Source organism: Corapipo altera, unplaced genomic scaffold (assembly GCF_003945725.1).
Source record: "Corapipo altera isolate COAL_440 unplaced genomic scaffold, ASM394572v1 112, whole genome shotgun sequence".
Taxonomy (NCBI): domain Eukaryota; kingdom Metazoa; phylum Chordata; class Aves; order Passeriformes; family Pipridae; genus Corapipo; species Corapipo altera.
The window spans coordinates 4,489,670-4,508,742 of NW_020884899.1; the positions used below are offsets into that span (position 1 = coordinate 4,489,670).

Consider the following 19,073-nt stretch of genomic DNA (forward strand, 5'->3'; position numbering starts at 1 on the left):
CAGAGGATCAAGTCTCTGAACTATTCTCATGCCAAGAAGCTGTACTTTCCATGAAAAACAAATCCTGATATTATAGGACACTCCACTGCAAAACTGTCACTGTTTATTGGCACTTCACGAAGAGGCAGGAGTAAAATCTCAAGGAAAAAGTTCTGAAAATGATTACAAATGCACAGTAAATGCAACTTCTACACTTACCTTTGGTTTCCAGCCTCTGATCGCTTCCAATCAAACAGTCCTTGATGTCAGCACCCTTCTCTATAACGGCATTGTGACAAATAACACTGCCCTGAAGACAGCACCTACAACATAAACACAAGTAAACCAAGAAAGTAATTCAAATGACAAGTACAAAATGAAGGTATCCACTGAAATATCTAATGACTCTGTGACATGATCCTGTGAGTAGGTTCAGTTCTGCTCTTTTCTCAAAAACTCCATTCTTCTGCTGATCCTCACGCTCAGTTTCTGGAAAAACTTAAATGCCAGGTGTCAGAATGGGTTTGCAAAAAAGAGTTTGCCATTTTACCTCTTGTTAGAACAGCTTTCCTCTACATTTCCTCAACTGAATAAATACTTAACTGAATAAATAAAGACTTGGGATCTGGATCAAGTCCTGTATTTTCCACAGACAGTCTGGGTAACTGCGGGGGTGGCTTCTCTGCTCAGTTTCCCAGTTAAAAAGAGGAGCAGCAGCCCAGTCCTTCCCTGCAAATTTTGCTGAGAAGTTTTAAATGTTCCAGCTTGCCAGGTACTAAGAAAGGGTGAAGAGAAGAGGCAGATCAATACTTCAGCTGGTTGGCTTTGTTCGTATTACATTCAAGTACTCAAACATGATTACTCTGCAGTACTAAACCAATGAAACCCACACTAGACCTGCTCTACCTGCCCTGGATATCTTCACACTCATGTTGCCTTTGACACCACAAAGTCTAAAATGCCACACAGGATGGAACCGTAGCAAAAGTTACCTTATTCCAAAATGTATTTTAATCTGGAATAAGCAGCTTTCAAATTTGCCCATCTGACTGTCCAGATAGGAAAGGAGTTGAGTCCCAAGTGCTGGCTTTGTAACTGCTCTGCTGAGAGATGCCTGAGTGAGTTCTGCATTGCTCTGAGTCCCTCCATCCAGTAAAATGGAACTTGTAAATCTTTACTAGTATCTGTGGTGTGTCCTGAAACACTGTTCACTCAGCATCATAAGCAGTGTTAAATGGCATTAAATGTAATTTCTTTCAGAGCCACAGAGAAGAAAATAGCTATGATGCAAATGATTTCTTTCCTTGTCTTCACATGTGCAAAGATAGGTAGAAGTCATTGAAAGGCTGGAAACCCATATAAGAAGTGTCTAAAAATCCTAACTCTAACACACATCAAAACCAGCTGACTGGGAAGAAGGTATAAGCAAGATCTATAATCCTAGAGAGATGCAGGTAATCTGCTCTCCCATATTAGTGCTACTGTGAACCAAAGCATTTCATATCTGCTCCCCAGTATTTCTGCTAATATTAATTACAGTAATTGCGAATATCTTTCCTATCCTCAGTCCAACAGCTGATCTCTGTCAAATACTGAAGTTTTTAGGTTCAGTGACTTTCTGCACGGTGGGTTGCACAGTTTAATGACCTGCAACCATTCCCCACCTTGGTCACAGGCAGCACCACTATTCATTGCACTAGTGAAATGCAGCTGCAGTGCACTATCTGGCTGGCTCATGGACAGAACTGTTATCCCAGAGTCATCTAACAGCACAGAGGGGTCTTGGTATCAGGTCAAAGCCCTGAGCCTCCATTCTATACTGAATGGAGAGCTGGCCAGTTGTGATTCCTCAGGAGAAAAGAGAAACGGCAATCCTCACTCCAGACTGCTGCTCCCAAAATTAACTTACAGTATCTTCCTGCTTACACATCACTATTATCTAGTACACAGAATTTGTCATTAAACATATTGCAATTGTGTGGCTTATGTGAGTCTGACCAGAAACCATCTGCCCCACAAACCCAGCATGAATTCTGCAGGAGTAAAAGCAATAAAACTGGACCTCAGTCGCAGTGGTTTGCAGTTACGACCCCCCTTGAACAGACTGTCCCCTCTGAACAATTATTCTTTTAACTCACTTAAACTCCCCCTTCTCTGACCTATAAGGAGGTAATACGAGCAATTATTCTACAGGCAACCAGCTCAGGTTGCCTTGGCAAGGTTTTTACTAACATGTTAATAAGATAAAAAGCGGCAAAGATACACAGCAGACCCCTGCCTGCCTTTGCTCTCACACTGTCATGATCTGCTTCCTCTCCAATAGCCTCGTGTGCCGGCACAGCCGCTCAGGCCATCGTCTTGTGCAACAGCGGTTACTGAGAGCAAGAGCAACTCAGCATTTGCAGCCAAGCTAGGGAAGGGATCAGTGGAGAGGGAGGACTGCCCACCGCTGCCATCCTGACTTGGCTTTCAACAGGACTAGTGAAGGGAATGGGAGAAGTTGCTCATTTCCCACTGAAATGGCTCCCGTCCAAAACGCGCGCTCCGGAATACCTCCTCCTCCATTGCTTCGAGCCAGTCAGATGAAAGCTTTCCCTTGCAAACTTTTAGGTTCCCACCATCTATCACTTCTCCTGAGCATGAGAGCAGCTGTGAGTGCACTACACCTTTCAGCATTACCCTCATGCAGGAGGATATTCCCCAAAAGAGAGGGGATTTAAGCTGTCGGTGTGGAGTCCAGGCTGGAGAATACTGCATGTGTGTTCAGAGACTACTTGACGATAGTCTTTCAACTCCCAGAGAAAGAATAGCATTGTAACCAAGAAACTGCTGATGACATTAACATCAAAGATAAGGGGGGTTCCTGCCAAACCATTTGTTGGGAGGGACAGGCCAGGGAACCAAGATGAACTTGCCTGTGCCAGGTGTTCGCAAATCAACCCTACCCCAGTGCCAGGGTAAAACAAAACCCAAGAGCTCCACCACCCCAGGAGTTTCTTAAAACTTATAAACCCAACCAACTGCAGAAGTTTTAAAACCATACTCAATGCTCAGATTACCCCAATCACACAAACCAGCAGCAAATCCGGCTTTTATTGCTCAAGTGGAACAAAACTTCAAGAGATAAAAACACAATTTGTGGGTGTTCCCTTCACCCGCTGACAGATGTAACACAGCCATTTTGAAACCACTTGTAAATGCCTCTTTTTTTAAAAAAAAAAAAAAAAAAGTTATAAAGCCTGCCAAGAGAAGTATTTTGTGTATTTATTTAATTTTTACTATTTTTTCAAGTTGAAGACTAAGGAATAAACTTTTATTCTCTCACAGGGTAAATATCACATCTCAGGGCACTCTGCTGTAGTCTCCTTGGCTAAACTGCCACCACGGTTCCTGTCTTGCTTAACAATTAGGTGCTATTAGCCCTCAAAGGTGCTCTGACAGCGTCCAGCTTCCTCAGCTCTGGTGTGTGTGCGCATACGCGCACATTGATGTACTGCTTTATAATGCAAACCATATTTATTTTTTCCCCTGAAAATGTAGTATATTTTTAAACTTTTCAGCACGGTGAAAACGGATATCTTCTGACCTTAAAATCCAAAGAGCATGTTCAAACCCACAAGAGGAACTAATTTGGGGCATTTGATTTATGGCTGAAATTTCAATTTGAATTTGTTTTAAGTGTAATCACAAACTGAAAGTCTGGCAGCTGGGTGTTTTTCAGAAAATAAATAAAAATATTCAGTGTGCGTCTGCATTCTAGAGAGAGCATTTTACAAGCCCAGTCCTGTAGTGGGAACAGATGTAGCCCAAGCATTAATTTGTTATACAGGTACAACGTGCAAATGGGAGCATGTGAGAGAGAGTGTGTGGGTATGTCTGTGTATGCTGAGCGCCTGTATCTGTGAGACAGAGAGGCTGACTTTGGGGTGGGTTTTTTTTGAAAGTGAGAGAACAAGAGCAAAAGGAGTAGTGGCCAAGGAGGCATGGGGGGATTACAAGGATTTAGGTCTTTAAACTGCAGACCACCTAACAAGATCACTCTGAAATGCCACTAATTTCAGTTAAGGCCACAGACCTCCCTTCCTCTGCCCTCCCTCTCTCCCCCATTGTAAACAAGTAATCCCAGCAGAAAACAACAGAGAGCAAAATGTACACACATTCTGCAACATTCCAGGTCCTTCTTTATCTTTTATTTATTTTTCTAAAAGGTCAGCGTATGTATGGAGGGAGGGGGGAGGGGAAGAAAGCCAAAAAAACCTCAAGTCCATCTCTTGTGTGGGCTTGAAGGAAGCTGGGAGAAAGCAAAGTCCAAGAGCACACAATATGGAGCTTTTATAGCACAGCAATTCCTCGACTCGGCTTACTTTCCCCTCCCTCTATTTGTGGCAAAGTCACATAGCTTTAAACCAAAGGACAGGGTGGTCGATTACATCTGAAAGAAATGTAAAGAATTGTGAAGAATTCCATCTCCTGTCGAAATTATAAATAAGGAAGTATTAGTCCCAGAGACAGGCTGATTTATGCAGCCCTGGAACTGCTGACTTTCAGCCCGAGTATCGGTCTGTAAATCAAACTCTTAAATCAAGTGTGTCAATCGCTGCAGCGCTGCGATACTTGGGAAAAGAAAGGCACCTACCACTGAAAGCAGGAAGATTGCCAGGGGACTGAGGTGCCATACCCTTCTTCATTTTATAAAGTGTAAATCTGAGATCAAACATCCTTTGGGGGAACGGGAAATCAAAATTCGCAGTGCTCAGCACACCGGGAGCAGGCAGCAGGAGTCCAAGACACAACCCCCTAATTACAGGCTACCCACTGATTATTTAGGACTCTGTGATTAAAGTGATGAACGCTCCTGGGAGAAAGGGGCTTAAGTAACTGAGGTCAAGACCCCAACTGCAGCTCTCGCCCTGGTTGTGCAAGCTTAGGAAGGTATGAATGTCACAGGTTTGCCTTACAGCAAATCTCCTGAAATGCCAATGGAACTTATCCAGGTCTGGTACTTTAATCCAATTGTGCCAAAACCCCGACATAATCTCTGTTGGGCAGCAAAGCAAATGAGGTGTCTAAAATGCAATGCTTAAAACTATAGACTCACGAGAAAGAAAGAGAGCCTGGAGCACAAAGCTGAGGACAGCCTGTTGGTACTGCTCTGCCATGCCAAGAAGTCGGGTCTCTTGCTCCTCCAGATGAGCTACGAAAAGGAGAGACTGACGCGGGAGTTAAAAGCAAAGGGTGACATGCCTCGGCAGCTACTTTGCTGACTGAGGGGTAACAGATGTGGATTCCCCTGGGAGCAACATCCCATTCTGCCCTCACCAAGAAGATAACAGCCACAACAGGCACCTTATTAACCCTGAGAGGTGGCAAGGAGACAGGTAGAGCTCTAAAACCTACCAGCAACCCCTCGAGGAATCCTCCGTTAGCTAGTGAGTCGGTAGCTGGGACTCATGATCACAGGGGTGAGGCACAAAGACCACAGGAAAACAGGGAAGAAGCAAAAACACTACTAGGGAACTTGGGAACCCAAAATGTTCCCGTCACCATCGTGTTTTACACACCAATACATTTTTGCACCAACACGCTTTTACACAAAAATGAGAACTCAGGGCACTGTGAATCTCATGTTAAACACTCAAGTAAATACCAAAGACTACAATAGATGCCAGCAGTACATGCTATAATTTATAGATACATTTCAAAGCAAGCATTCTTAAGTGAATTTGGGCTTTGATCTCCTGTTTTTCCCCTTGGGGGTAACAAAATCATTCTACCAACCCCCCTGAATTCTTCACCCGTCTCTGAGGGTGTTTTCACTAAGGAACTTGTTTCGTGTCTCTTTTCTAGCCAAGCTCATCACTGTGGTATGGCTCCTTTACACTTCTTCCCCACACCCTAAACATTTTGCATTACATATTGTATATACTTGCCAGCACTCGTATTTTCCAACGAAAGTTCAACTGACCTTAAAGGATTGCCTCAAACCTACCTTAATGTGTTTTATTAAGTGAAACTAAGGCTGCTGGGGGAGGTCGCCTGGAAGGTTGTGCCTCACCTCTGAAACCTCAGTTAAATCCAGCTGATCTTGGAACAAACCAATTGGTGGCCTTTTATGTAGCTGCAAGCTCGGGATTGCACACTTCAGCAAAAGTACGTTGCGAGGAGTTTACACCAGGAAACCCCACACGCAGGAAAACTGATCTCCCTCTGGGTTCTCCTTTGCAAAGTAGAAGGGCCATGTCCTGCATGATTTTACAGACACTCTGCTGATGGCCAGGAAAAGCTACTGATGGCTATGTGAAGGAAAGAAAGCAGAAAAATTATATGTTCACTCCCATCTCTGGGTTTGCATTACTTTCTCACTATCTGGCACAGTCAGACTGAGTGAGGTAACAGGCACAGTAAAAAGACACTTTCTCTTGAGTTTTCCAAGTGTAATTCTGGGTTGAGAGCTGTGCCCTTTATAAGACATCATTGGTTAAATCAGCTTCCATATCATATGGGCTAGGTTGACACTGAAAAGGCTTTTTTAAATGTCACCCTTACAAACTGAAGCTGGCCTCTTAGATCCAAGCTGAACTTGTTCAACTCCATAGTCCCCTTAGGATTTTAAGAGACACAATTCTGGCACAACGTGATGATTTCTTCCTTTTCCATTACTCCAGTGGGGGAAGATTTTAAAGAGCATCAGAGACACTCACACCCAGATTCCCACCAAAACCCAACAGCAATCAGCAGCTTGTGAAAAATCTCCACACTCTTCGATTAGACCCGTGTGGCTAGCAGGAGGCACAAGCTTATTTATGGCTCTGAAGTCAGACATAACCCTGGCCACCTGAAGAAGCAGAATGAGAGGAGATATTTTAAAATGCCACTTTTCAGAGCTCATCTGTGCTTTAAGTTCAACATTTGATGTACAAGATGTTTGGAAAATTGGAAAGAGCTCCCTGCGCTATCAGGGAGACATCTGCATCTGAGATTAAAGAACAGGTGATTTATTTAAGACAGATTGATGTACCAGGAAGCTAGCCAGAAGAAAAATTTTTTTTGAGGGGCTGCTAGTAATAATGTTTCAGACATTCACAAGATAACAGGTATTATATGAGAAATTTCCTAAATACATTAGGTACAGCAGAATTTTACTTTAGTTGAAAGTAACTGAAAACCAGTCCTGCAAGCAGCTCCACTGCTTCCTGCTCACTAGTTTCCTACTTTGCTCTCTTTTCCTCAATTTATCTTCCTGCAAACTCTGCTGGCCAGAGGTTGTCTCTATTCACTATCTTCTATAGCATGTGCAGTGAATTAAATAGAAGAATGAAAATTATGGTTCCTGACCAAAAATGTTTAGTTTAAAGCAAAGAAGTGTGACAGAAAGGACAGAAATGATGCATAATCAAGAGAAATAAGAGCCCTTTTTACAGGCAAGGACTATACATAGCTTTCTTCATGTATTCCTTGTTTATACATATCCATAATATACTTTATCCATATATTTAAGCTGAGCATGTGCGTTTTCTGAATTAAGTTCTCACTTTTCTTGTGCTTTCTGTGGTATCTATTCTAAACTCATTCTTCTTTCCAGGGCTAGCAAATGGCAGGGGGGTAATTGATGTTATGAGACAAAGTGTCCAGAAGACAAAAGCCATCTTAAAAAATGATTCAAGATACAAAATGTTTGGGAATTCCAGCATAAGCAAATCTTCATCTCCAGCTTCACAAGCTGTGGTGCTGGAAACAACCTCATCTCCTCATTCCTTTTCATGAGGTTACATACTGTAAAATATGTTGCCTTGGCAATAGGATCATTCCTTTGTACTGCCATTGTCCAAGGGGAAAAAGACTACTTAGGCACTGAACCCCTATAAAGGCTCAATTCCATCCTGGTTTTAATTAGAACTTTCTTCAAACTGCTGACTGTTTCTACATCAGGTGCTGATTTGGCACTATTGAGGAAACAACCAATAAACTTCACAATCAATCTGCAGTTAGTAGTCAATCTAGCTCGCCTTGCTTGTTGTTTTCTTCCTTTGTACATTTTCTCATAGAAAGTAGAAATAAATTGAAGACATGTGGCAAACTAGAGTAGCCTTTAACCAGTCACACGTGGTCTCTCTCCAGTCCCCTCACTGAGTAACATTACGGCATCTGTGCCATCTCCTTTCACACAGGTAGCCCAAACACCTTAAACAAAATCCAATGCATAACTTACTCTCTTCACATGACTCAAGAAAGAAGATGCTAGTTTTGGCTGACATAACATTTTCGGTGCCAGTTCTTCCTCAACAAATCTGGGTACTTTGGTCCTTCATACAAATTTTTAATCCAGCCTATTCTTTCTGCCCAGGGAGTCAGAACTCCCCAAGGTTCACCACATCTCCCTGCAGGACTCGTCCACCTTTCCCTCTGTCCTCAACATTCACATCACCTCCCTGCAGTTTGTAACCTGAAGCTTTGGTGTCACCTCCCTTGCATTCCAAGTTCCTTGATGTCGTATCTGCCTGTCTTTTTAACCCCTTCCTTTTCCAAAAGGTGACCTTAGCAGTGTGTCACATGGGGAATTTCAGCAGTTCTTTCTGGGTAATGTGTTTTTATGTGGTTCCAACAACATGCTGTAAGCTTTACAAACAAAGAGTCAGGTTATTGTTCAGTGATTCCTGCCCCTCCACACAATAACCTCAGTCACATCTGCAGTCCCAATCCTTCGACTGACAGCCCACTGCATCAGGCTGTCCAGAAACTGTCTGCTGCAAACTCCTTTCTGGAAGGAATCGTCTCCTTCTTCCACTGCTATTACCAGTTTGGGATGCAGCTTGAGGAGTTTAGTGGTGAAGAATCTTTTGAGACATCACATCAAAATATATCCACAGGATGGACACCAGGACAAAGACACCACTGTATAATTAAAGGGGCAACCTTGCAGAACTCCAGACAGAGAACTGTTAAGTATCAAAAACATAAATACCAGAGGAGGGAATATCTGCCCGTCAGAGCTTGCGATTCTACATCCCACAAATTATACCTGTGCTAGCAAGCCCCTGTGCCACACACAGCATCTTTGACCACAGACCACTGTAAACCACTCAGGAACAGAGATGTGTCTCTATACATTACAAGTGCAAATAAGGAGACTAAAAGGAACATTGGAACAGCTTCCTGAGTTGGTCAGTAGACCTCAAATTGTTCCTGATTTTCAAATGAAGACCACCATCTTCTAAGTCAACAGCTGCCGAGTTGAACTCAGGAGGTACTGCCTAAAATTCTCTGGCCTGTGCCAGGCATCTGACTAGACATTTCATTTATCTTTTCCATCATCCAAACCAAATCATTCCCAATGAGCATTTTTCTGATAAAATTATAGGTGAGGCAGGTTTAACTTTTTTGGTTACTCTGTGAGGATCTGGTACTTTCTAGCTGTGCAGGTGAAATCTTGATGCAAATCTTGTGCCATTTGTCCTCTCTGATAATCAGACCAGTCTATTTATGATTTCCATAAAAAAATAATTTGAAGCACAATGCTCTCTTGTACTTCCTTGAGAATAGAAAAACAGCAAAATACTTAATTTCAGACACTAAATCTAGCACAGAGTCCCTGGGGTACTGACTACCAGCATGTCAACAAGACCATTTCAAAGCATGCCTTACTATGGACTCTATATTTATCTGAGCTTTCCAGGCTTGCTTCTTCAACTAACCTCTAAGTAGTTCCACAGATTGTGGGTTTTTCCCTACTATAGTCCCATCTCCTGAATTTTTCTGTTCATTTTCCATGACCAAGGAAGAAGGACATACTGTGCACATAGCAAAATGGCCAAGCTCTTTCCAGTAAGTGTATACACTGGGATAGTTTTACTAACAAACAAGAGATTTCGAAATATTTATATGCAGGGATGGAATAAAGGATTCAACATGTTTTTCCTGTTAATATTATTTGTAATGCTCAGAGCACTTCAGCACAAGGTCCTGTATGACCAGAGCAATTAGATGTTCTTGCTGCCAGAAGCAAGCAAACCAAGTAAAACAACAAAACTGGTAAAAATAAAGCCAATGTTTGATAAAAACCCCAACAAACCAACCACTGACTGCCAAAACAAAAGTCAGAACAGGAACCTGAAACTAAATTAATCCATTCATATCTCGGTTTCATTTCAAAATAGCCAAGTGTGCCCAAGTATACCAAATGACACACAGTCAAAGAGTCATTTGGGTTGCAAGGGACCTTTAAAGCCTATGTAGTCCTCACCCCCTTAAATAAGCAGAGACCTCTTCAACTAGACCAGGTTGATCAGGGTCCCATCCAGCCTGGCCTTGAGCACTTCCAGAGGCAGCCACAACTTCTCTGGGTAACCTGTGCCAGTGCCTCACAATCCTCACAGCAAAGAATTTTCTTCCTTATATCTAGTCTAAATCTACATTCTTTTAGTTAAAAACCATTAGGACTTGTCCTATTGCAACAGGCTGGGCTGAAAAGTTTGTACCCATCACTTTTATAAGCCCCCTTTAAGTACTGAGAGGCCACAATGAAGTCTCCCCAGAGCCTTCTCTTCTCCAGGTTGACCAACCCCAACTCTCTCAGTCTGTCTTCACAGGACAGATGCTCCAGCCCTCTGATCAGTCCCTGTCTTGTGGTCCATTCAACTTGAGAAGTGTGGGAAGAGAAACTGCCAGTGAAGAATAAGGCAAAAAAGAGGCTGAGTACCTCAGTCTTTTCCTTGTCTGTTGTGACCAGTTTCCCAGCCTTGCTTATTAGGGGGGCATATCTACATCACTTTTCATTTGCAAATGGTAACCAGCTTCAGTCAGTCTGTGGGTGTTACACATTGCCCCTTTGCAATTGAGATGTAATGAAGGGACTCCTGCACAAAAGATGCATCAATCCAGGGATCCTGTTGTGCTGCTCCGCCTCTGATGCAAACAGAACAAACAGAAGGGCAGTCCCAAGCCACTACAGAGACTAAGGACACACACAGCTACTGCAGGAGCATTCAGATAGACAAAGTTTTCAAGTGACCTATAATTTCAGCTCGATTAGTAGATTTTCTCCAACTATGTAACTCAGTGCAGTCATTTGTCACTGAGCTCTGGGGAGCCATCCAGAGGGAAACAGGAACCGTTTCCCCGCTGCAGCCTGTCACCTGGGCAGTCAGCATCTCTCAGCACTTGTGCTGCTGTATAAATTACATCCCTCCCAGCTTGGTCAAGGATGTCCATCATTCAGCACATATGTAATCTTCACTATTTTATTGTCTCATTGATGGAAGAATTAGCTGCACAGTGGGAAACACATTAAGAAAGGACTACCAATTATTTTGCCCTGTTACTAACTTCTTTAATCCCCTGTAATCTCTTCTAAGGGGGGATTCATATCTACTCAAATCACTTCACAGGAGACATATATAATGTAACAGAAACCCTACACACCAGGGAAAACAAAAAACCCTGCTACTGATCCTCCAGAGTATCAAATGCACCAGCCATTGCTGGTGAATAGATCATAATTTGCAAACACTGTGCAATGGCACTGTCCAAGCTAACCCCAGTTCCTTGATCCATTCAGTTGGGAAGGTCATCACCACCTAGTCCATAACCTCTGTTCCTCCAATAAGGAACCAACCACAGCCTAAAAACAGGAATCTGGTTTTGTTCTAAGCACCTTGTGGAGCTTCCCACCTGCATAGCAAGATTCTATTTATCCATTTCAGAAGCTGGTATAAAATGTGGTGAGGCTATTCAAAACCTTTTTCTGGTTTGGAGGTATAACATGTGCATCTTGAAGCTGCAGGAACTATGGCACAGGATCCCCAAATAACATAACAGGAAAACTATCAAGAAATAAACATTTTACATCAGGTTGGGGTTTTTTTGGGGGTGGGTGGGTGGGTTGGGAGGTTGTTGTTGGTTTGGTTTTTTGGCTTTTTTGGTTTTTTTGGGGAGTTTTTCTATATTGACATAGTGAATTGAAGCTGCTGATCACTTTTTCAGCTGAGATGGGAAAAAAAAAAGAATGTAAGATTCAACCCAGAGAAGCTGGAAGTGAAGTAAGTGGCAAGGGCAATACCAAGGCAGTGCCACGTTGCTCTTGATAACTGAACTTAGAATGCAGAGCAATTTTTGCATTTGGTTGTTCCCAATATCTCAACCTTCAGAAAAGATTTACCAGATCTTTCTTCTCTGAGTTATCTAAACATCTTTGTCTTTTCCATAATATGTGCAATGAACACTGCTGGGAATGACCTTCAGTTACCACTCACATTTGACTCAGGCACTAATATAGTAGTCCATTAGTGTGGTTGAGCTATCCAAGTCAGCATTAAAATGTATATTCTTTAAATGACACACTTTTTGTCACTTCTCAGTGCAATTCCAGAAGTTTCTAATATACAGTACCTTAGATGGTAAAACTGGCTTACTTGTAGGACATCTGCTGTGCAACAAAAAAAATTAATTAGATCTGTCACTGTATTATGCTCATTTTGACGCATATCAGCCAACACACACTGACTTTCCAATTTAAGACGAAGATGTTTTCTGAAGTTGGTGATTAGATAAAGCCTGAGCTATTTTAGGGACACTTGGGAGGAGAGGTGTTCATAAGGAGTTGTCCACTGTGGGCAGTTTAAAGCCAAACCACATATAATTTATCCACCTGTTGCAAATGGATCCATCAACACGTGCAACCATCGTTAGCATTTTAACAAAAATCTATCAGATTTAACCAAAGTAATGAAAGAGTCAAAATACATAGAAAAAAAAATACATACAAATCCTTCACTCCAAGCAAGGTTTCTTTCAACAAAACTCAGCAGCTAGAATATTTCTGTTTCTCACTACCTGTGTATGCATGACTTCATGTTCCTCTAATCTTAAGACTTACCATGATACCGTAAGAAATACTTTATCAGCTCAGTATCTGTGCAGTTCTACACAATATTGATTACAGTATGCTTTGAAATAAAGATCCAGGGTCTGTAGTCTTAATTCTGGCTGTAGAGGAATAACTACAAATTAGACTCCAGTGCATCAGTGTGCAGTAACCATAGGGCAGCTAAAGGGGGTAAACCCCTGGGACTAGGAGGTTTTTCACTCTCTGGTGGCTACATTGCTTTCACTGAGAGTCACTAGGGATGACATAGTTTTCTAGAAATTCACAAAAATGCTACCCCAAAAGTCAGTTTATCCCTCTTAAAAAAATAATATATCACCAACTTTACGATGCTTGTGGAACTTTGTGAAATGCTTAACATAATGACTCTGGGCTCGATTTAAGATTTAGAATACTACTATATACCAATGCAGACAAACACAAGGTGATTTGGGACTCTTCATAAAAATAGCAGTATTTATACACCCAGCTGCCTCTGTGATTTAATGGTAAAGCTGCTGACCTCATATGCAAAACCATATCATTATGACTGTGGCATCAATTCATTAATCAAAGTGACAGAGCATCTTATGATCAAATGAGAGAGGTTCCTCCACTTTTTATGACAGCAGTGCTTGTGATACAGCTATACTGGATCCATCTGTGATTGAACTGGAAACCAGCTATTTTCTATACTCAATGGAATTCTGATTTATGATGTGCTTGAAATTACTGTGGATTTCTATTAAAGACAAACACTTTGTGGTAAGGTACCATACTTACCTGTAATTTAGTTATGTAACAGTAGTATCCTCCATAGACCCCACATCCTTTGGGGTTTTATGTTTTTCAGATATGCAACTTTCAGAGCCAACTTGGCATTTTTTAAGAGCTTGGCCTTTTTCCTGAGGCCCTAAGAAAACCTCAAGCCATGAAGGAGCAGGGAATTTACACAGGTCTGCACAGACTCAATCAGCAGTTTCCTTTCCACTGACATCCACAGGAAGCCAGCACGTATGGAAAGATGGGGGCATGCAGACATCAACAATTACAGATAGGCCACTTTTCCCACATTTGGAAATGTACAGTTCAAAGCTAACTATTTAGTCAGTGTCTTTAGTGCACAAGAAACCTCTGCTAGCTGGCAGATTTTCTCTTTGAAAAGTTTATTCATTTATTCTATTACTCAGCATAGGCAATGGTAAAGTAAAGCTGCAGGACAACAGAAAAGGGCCAAAGAAACTGACATTTTAGGTGAAGCTGTAATGTTCAGAGGCAAGAAGAACATGTCTGGTTGGTAAGTGTACCACTTCAAAATATGTTTTGTGCCTCTATTTTAGGTCTACTCACAGACCCAGTCACTGAAATAAAGCTTGGAAGAATGGCACACAAGCTCATACAGACTCATACATCCACTTGACTTACCTACACATTCTGAAGATGACAGGATCTACTGTAAAAAGAAGAAATTTATGTTCCAAGACTGCAGTCCTCTCATTGATTAATTTCACTTGTGCACTGCTAGACTGCTTATAGAGACTTATTTCTGACTCACTCTTTAGAAACACACTCTCTGGTATCATCTCTTCCAGCTGAGAATTCTTTACAGGACAAAAATTACTGACTCAGGGCCTATCTAGAAAAAGAAACTGCAAATTTAGGGAACTAAGGTACAAAGAGGTAACATACCCTTCCTCAATTGTAACAGAATTCATGATGATGCAGTTTGTTATCTTAACTTTGTCCTTTATGGTACACATGCTGCCGATGATGGAGTGTTTAATGGATGTCTTCTCCCCGATTTGTGTGGATGAGCCAATGATACTGTCTGATCCCACCTGGGGAAGAAAACAACAGAAACTAGCAAAAGCACAAGGATTTCTCCAATATGTGTTCTCCATACACCTCGTCTAAACAGTGTGTCTCAAGCACTCATCAACAAAGTTTACCATGCTCTACCCTGAGGGACCCTTGGCAGAGGAAAGACCCAGAAATTTGGGCAGTTGGACAGTCTTCTCAAGGTCCATTAGCAGGTCTGGCTCTGTAGGTCTCATGCAGTAAGGTAAGAACAGTCCTGCTGGTACTCACTGGTTTCACTCAGGTTTGCCCAGTGAGACCTGTCAAAGGGAGACTTGAAGCTGGTCTTCAACCAAAATGCTTTAGCGAGAAGCAAAGTTGAAATACTGACCCCTTCTGGGTTTGGTGTCCTTTGGAAGGCAAACTGCTCAACTACCAGGAACTGCCATTAGGGAACAAGAGAGTGCAGTGGGGTCTTGGGAATAAGATGGAATTTTTACCAAACATTTTAAAAGACAGAGATTAAAAGGCAGGAACCCATGGGTGAGTCTACAGGAGATTCTGGGCTGTATCACCTGTACTGCCATTCCACACTTCAGAACTCAGCTTCACTTCCAACGATGGAACTGAATTCTAGCAAGCAATTTTTGAAGCAAAGTGTGTGCAAGCTGTATTGAAAGAGCAGAGATGGAAAAAGGGAACACTTACCATGCCTCTGTCGGTGATCTGTGCAGACCCATGAACCAGTGGCTCTTCCAGACCCAGATTAAGCAATAGCTTGGGAACCTGGATGGAAAAACCCACATCACAAGTTAACATGACAGTGCTGTACCCACACATTACATAAACAGCTCAAAGATGGGTTTGGTTTCTATTGCACTACTGCATCTGTCATAAACATTTTAATTTACAGGAAAAGGTAGGTCACTGCATTTTAAATGTCCACCAAGTGTGATTTATTATCTTCCGCTTTTGTAAAGGAGACAGGTACACATCACCACTGCAGTGCACTGCATGTCTCCTCTCAGCTTGGCTTCCCACCTGTGGAGAAGCAGTGGATCAGCAGCAGCAGGTTGGCTCCAGCTGAACACAGTGACATCCTGCACGTTCCTACAATATCCGGCATCTGCCATTGCAATTGCTGCTCAATATGTTTTATGCTCTTCAGTAAAGCAAGGGAGGGAAGCAAGTAATACCAAATATAAATCTGTAAACTGGCTTAAAAAGATGACTATGTTAAACCCACTCCACAAGGTAGCACACTGAGGTAGAGGCAACAAAATTGTATTTCAGGTGTTTAACCAGAAAGAAACTAAAGTTGATCAAGTGGCTATTCCAGATGGTAGAAAGCTGCACGAGAAAAGGTTCTTGACAGGGAGAAGGCAGGTGTTAGATAAGAAGGCAAAGCAGCGATGGTAATAGAGAGAGACACAGCCCGTGAGGTAGCCAAGAACAAATCCACGGAGAGCAATTCTGAACTGGCTCCTGAAAAGAAAGAGGAGCCAGCATTGCAGAAGGATGGGATATCACTCCATCATTCCTCCTTTTGTGGGTGAAAGAGCAGCCTGAGGCATTCTGCATCTCCTGGCGTCAGGCTGGGGCCAAGGTCACACACCACAGAGGAGGTGATGACAGCCCAGACGGGGAGTTCAGGGGAGGTGGGAGCCTTGCAGCAATGCACAGACACGGTGCTGCAGTTACTGGCAGGGGTGATGCAATGTATGATGTGTCTCAGTAGGACAGAGATGGCAGTCAAAGAAACACAGGGGACTCAGAAGGTGGCAAAGTGATGCATGAGGGCTAAGAGGTCCATGTGCCACAGCAAACTGAACTCCTGAGAGAGAGGCAGTGTGTGCTGGGCTGCTGTGGAGCTCCCCACATGCTGTTTGGCCAGCCAGGATGTGTGCACAGACTGTCCATCTGGGAGGTCAGCTGGAGTCTCAGCACAGTGATGGTGCAACTGGGTTTGCCTAAAGGGAGGGAGCAGCACTCATTAAGTCTCTTTTTTCTTTACACAGGCACCTATTTTTACAAAACTCTTAGAAAAGTTTATCTTTGAGATCTTTATTGCTCTGTTGAATTTGGCTGAATGCTGCCAGCAATTTCCAAAGTTGCTATGAAGGAACTGCCATACAGTACAACTGTGTAAAACGACCTCCTAAGAAAGCTGGGATAACAAGGGCTGATGGCTAGGGAGTGAACCTCAAGAAGCAAATCCCACAGATCTGAAGAAGATGGGATCAGATCAGAAAATACATCTCAAGATCTCAAATGAGATGATAGTTGCAGGAAATTGTTTGGATATTCATAATATGACCAGCCTGTTTCCCTTCCAGCATGCAAGGATGGATAAACAGTGCTGGTTTTCACACGATAAGAATTTTCACAATTGATGCTTCATCCAGATGAGTGAGGTGAGGTCAAATGAACTCACACATCTGAGCTATCACTTCTATTTGCCTGTTGTCCCCAGTAGACATTTTCACATCTGTAGCTCTTTACATCTTGTAGTTGGTGTCCTTCCCACAGGATTTGTGTTTTGTTTATTTTTTAAAAAATAAGAGTAGATTAGATCCTTCAGTCCAAGGTGCAGGCACTAGAGAAAACCATCAGCTTACCAAAACACCACAAACTAGTCAATCCACCCAGATGATGCTGGCTGGGTGAAGGGACGTTGTCCTCAGCTGACACACAGATCCATGCAAGGAACACACACCAAAGAATACCTACAGCACAGGTTGGAAAGATTCCTGCTATCCACTGTTGATCTGTGGGAAGGGAAAGACATGAAGAAAGGCTCTTGCCCTCCTCAGTGGAAAGGTGGTGTGGTGAAATAAATAAAGGATTTTACTGGCCAGAGCAAAGACCTTATTAGAATCAGTCAATGGTAGTGCAGCCTGAGGGGTAACCCAAGAAAGCTACCAGCTCAAGCATTTTACTCTGAAAAGGAAGGTTAGACTGGGGGCAGGAGTCAGAGGGAGTGCCTAGGTCAAAGCAAGGTTTAAGATGTGTTTGGATTTAATTCATCTTACAAAGAAACTATTTCCTGCTATTGAAGATAACTCCCTCCTGAACCCACCTGCCCACACACAGGCTGCAGGCATCCAGAAAACCAGCTGGAAGTGAAATGATGTGAGCAAACTGTTTCCTCACCAGAAGGGTGAGGGTTAGGATGCCATTCCTTCCTGCAGCTACTGGACTGGACTGCTACTGCTCCATAACCCTGTCTTTTTGGACATCAATGTTACAGGTCCTGGCTTTGCAGCAAAGGAATCAGAATCCGGTCCGTGAAGACCAAGACAAGGGCAAACAAGATACCAAAAGTCTTCCTTAATGACCAACAAAACAGGTAAAAAAAGCAGATAAAATGAACTGTGTATCTTTTATGAGGATTAGCAAGACAAACAAAATGTGGTGGCTCTGAAAAAAGGAACTCCTTTCTCACAACTCCTCATTAAGGTCCATTTTACATTTTACCTCAACATAGTTTCCTTCGAAATTTTACCATCCTGAAAAAGTTAAAAATTCAAAGAAAATCCTTTCCAAAGTTGAAGGCCGCAATGCGATTTCAAAACACTAATTCTTTGTACCACCCAGGAGCAAACATATTTCCTGAACTGACCAAAATGTAGAATATTTAGGTTAAAAAAAAACAAACAAAAAACAACCAAAAAAACAAAAAACCAACACAAAAAAGCCCACATGGAGTCTGACTGGCTTAAGTCAATAACTTTTTACTGAAGTGGCTGCTGCCAAATGTACACGCACACTTCCCCTAGCAAGCGGTGTTCACCTTTAACCCTTTGGGCACACTTGTTCCTGCTATTCTTGGGGAAAGTTTTCTCTTTCTGACAGGCAGCAATGCTGCCTCTCTTCCTCATGTCTCCAGCCACAAAGCAAATAATTTTATTTCTGTGTTCCTCTACAGGCACCAAGGACAAAGAGCTCCAGTGTGCAAACTCACGCTGCCATGCTGCAATTCTGATTGGCATGAATTAATCCATTCGTGTTATTTAAACCAAATCAGCTCAATCTGAGAGCAAATGCAAGGCAGTGACCACTTCCAGGATTCCCAATACAACATTATCGCTCTCCCTGCCCCACTTCCAGAAATCCTGAGTCTTTCCTTACTGCACTCCTAACTCTTTCAAAACTAGAGGAAGCTGTCCACTCCTGATAGCAATGAAGTTCATCAGTAGCAGAGCGAAGTGAGAACTTGTACATTGCATCAGTCAGTATAGTAAAACTCCCCAAAAAGACCCAAATCTCCACCCCATAAACATATTAAGAGCTTTTATTCAGCAGCTCATTAGCTAATACAGGATTTCTCTAATCCTCCACAGTGATTTTTTTATTTTATGAATTCTCAGTAGTGTGAAAGTGAAAGCTGCAACAGATGCTGCAACAGATCAACCTTTCACCTCTGTGTTTACCCGAA

The 19,073-nt window shown here is 42.5% G+C and overlaps 1 protein-coding gene across 1 annotated transcript in view; it reads right to left on the reverse strand.

Annotated features, from left to right (window-relative positions):
* The window catches only part of EIF2B3 (eukaryotic translation initiation factor 2B subunit gamma), a 100,016-nt gene that overhangs the window by 11,369 nt on the left and 69,574 nt on the right, over positions 1 to 19,073 (reverse strand). The window contains exons 8-10 of the mRNA XM_027649198.1: positions 15,344 to 15,421; positions 14,528 to 14,676; positions 199 to 302 (exon numbers count right to left, since the gene is read on the reverse strand). Coding sequence (XP_027504999.1) covers positions 199 to 302; positions 14,528 to 14,676; positions 15,344 to 15,421 — 331 coding nt within the window. The remainder of the gene's footprint in view (positions 1 to 198; positions 303 to 14,527; positions 14,677 to 15,343; positions 15,422 to 19,073) is intronic.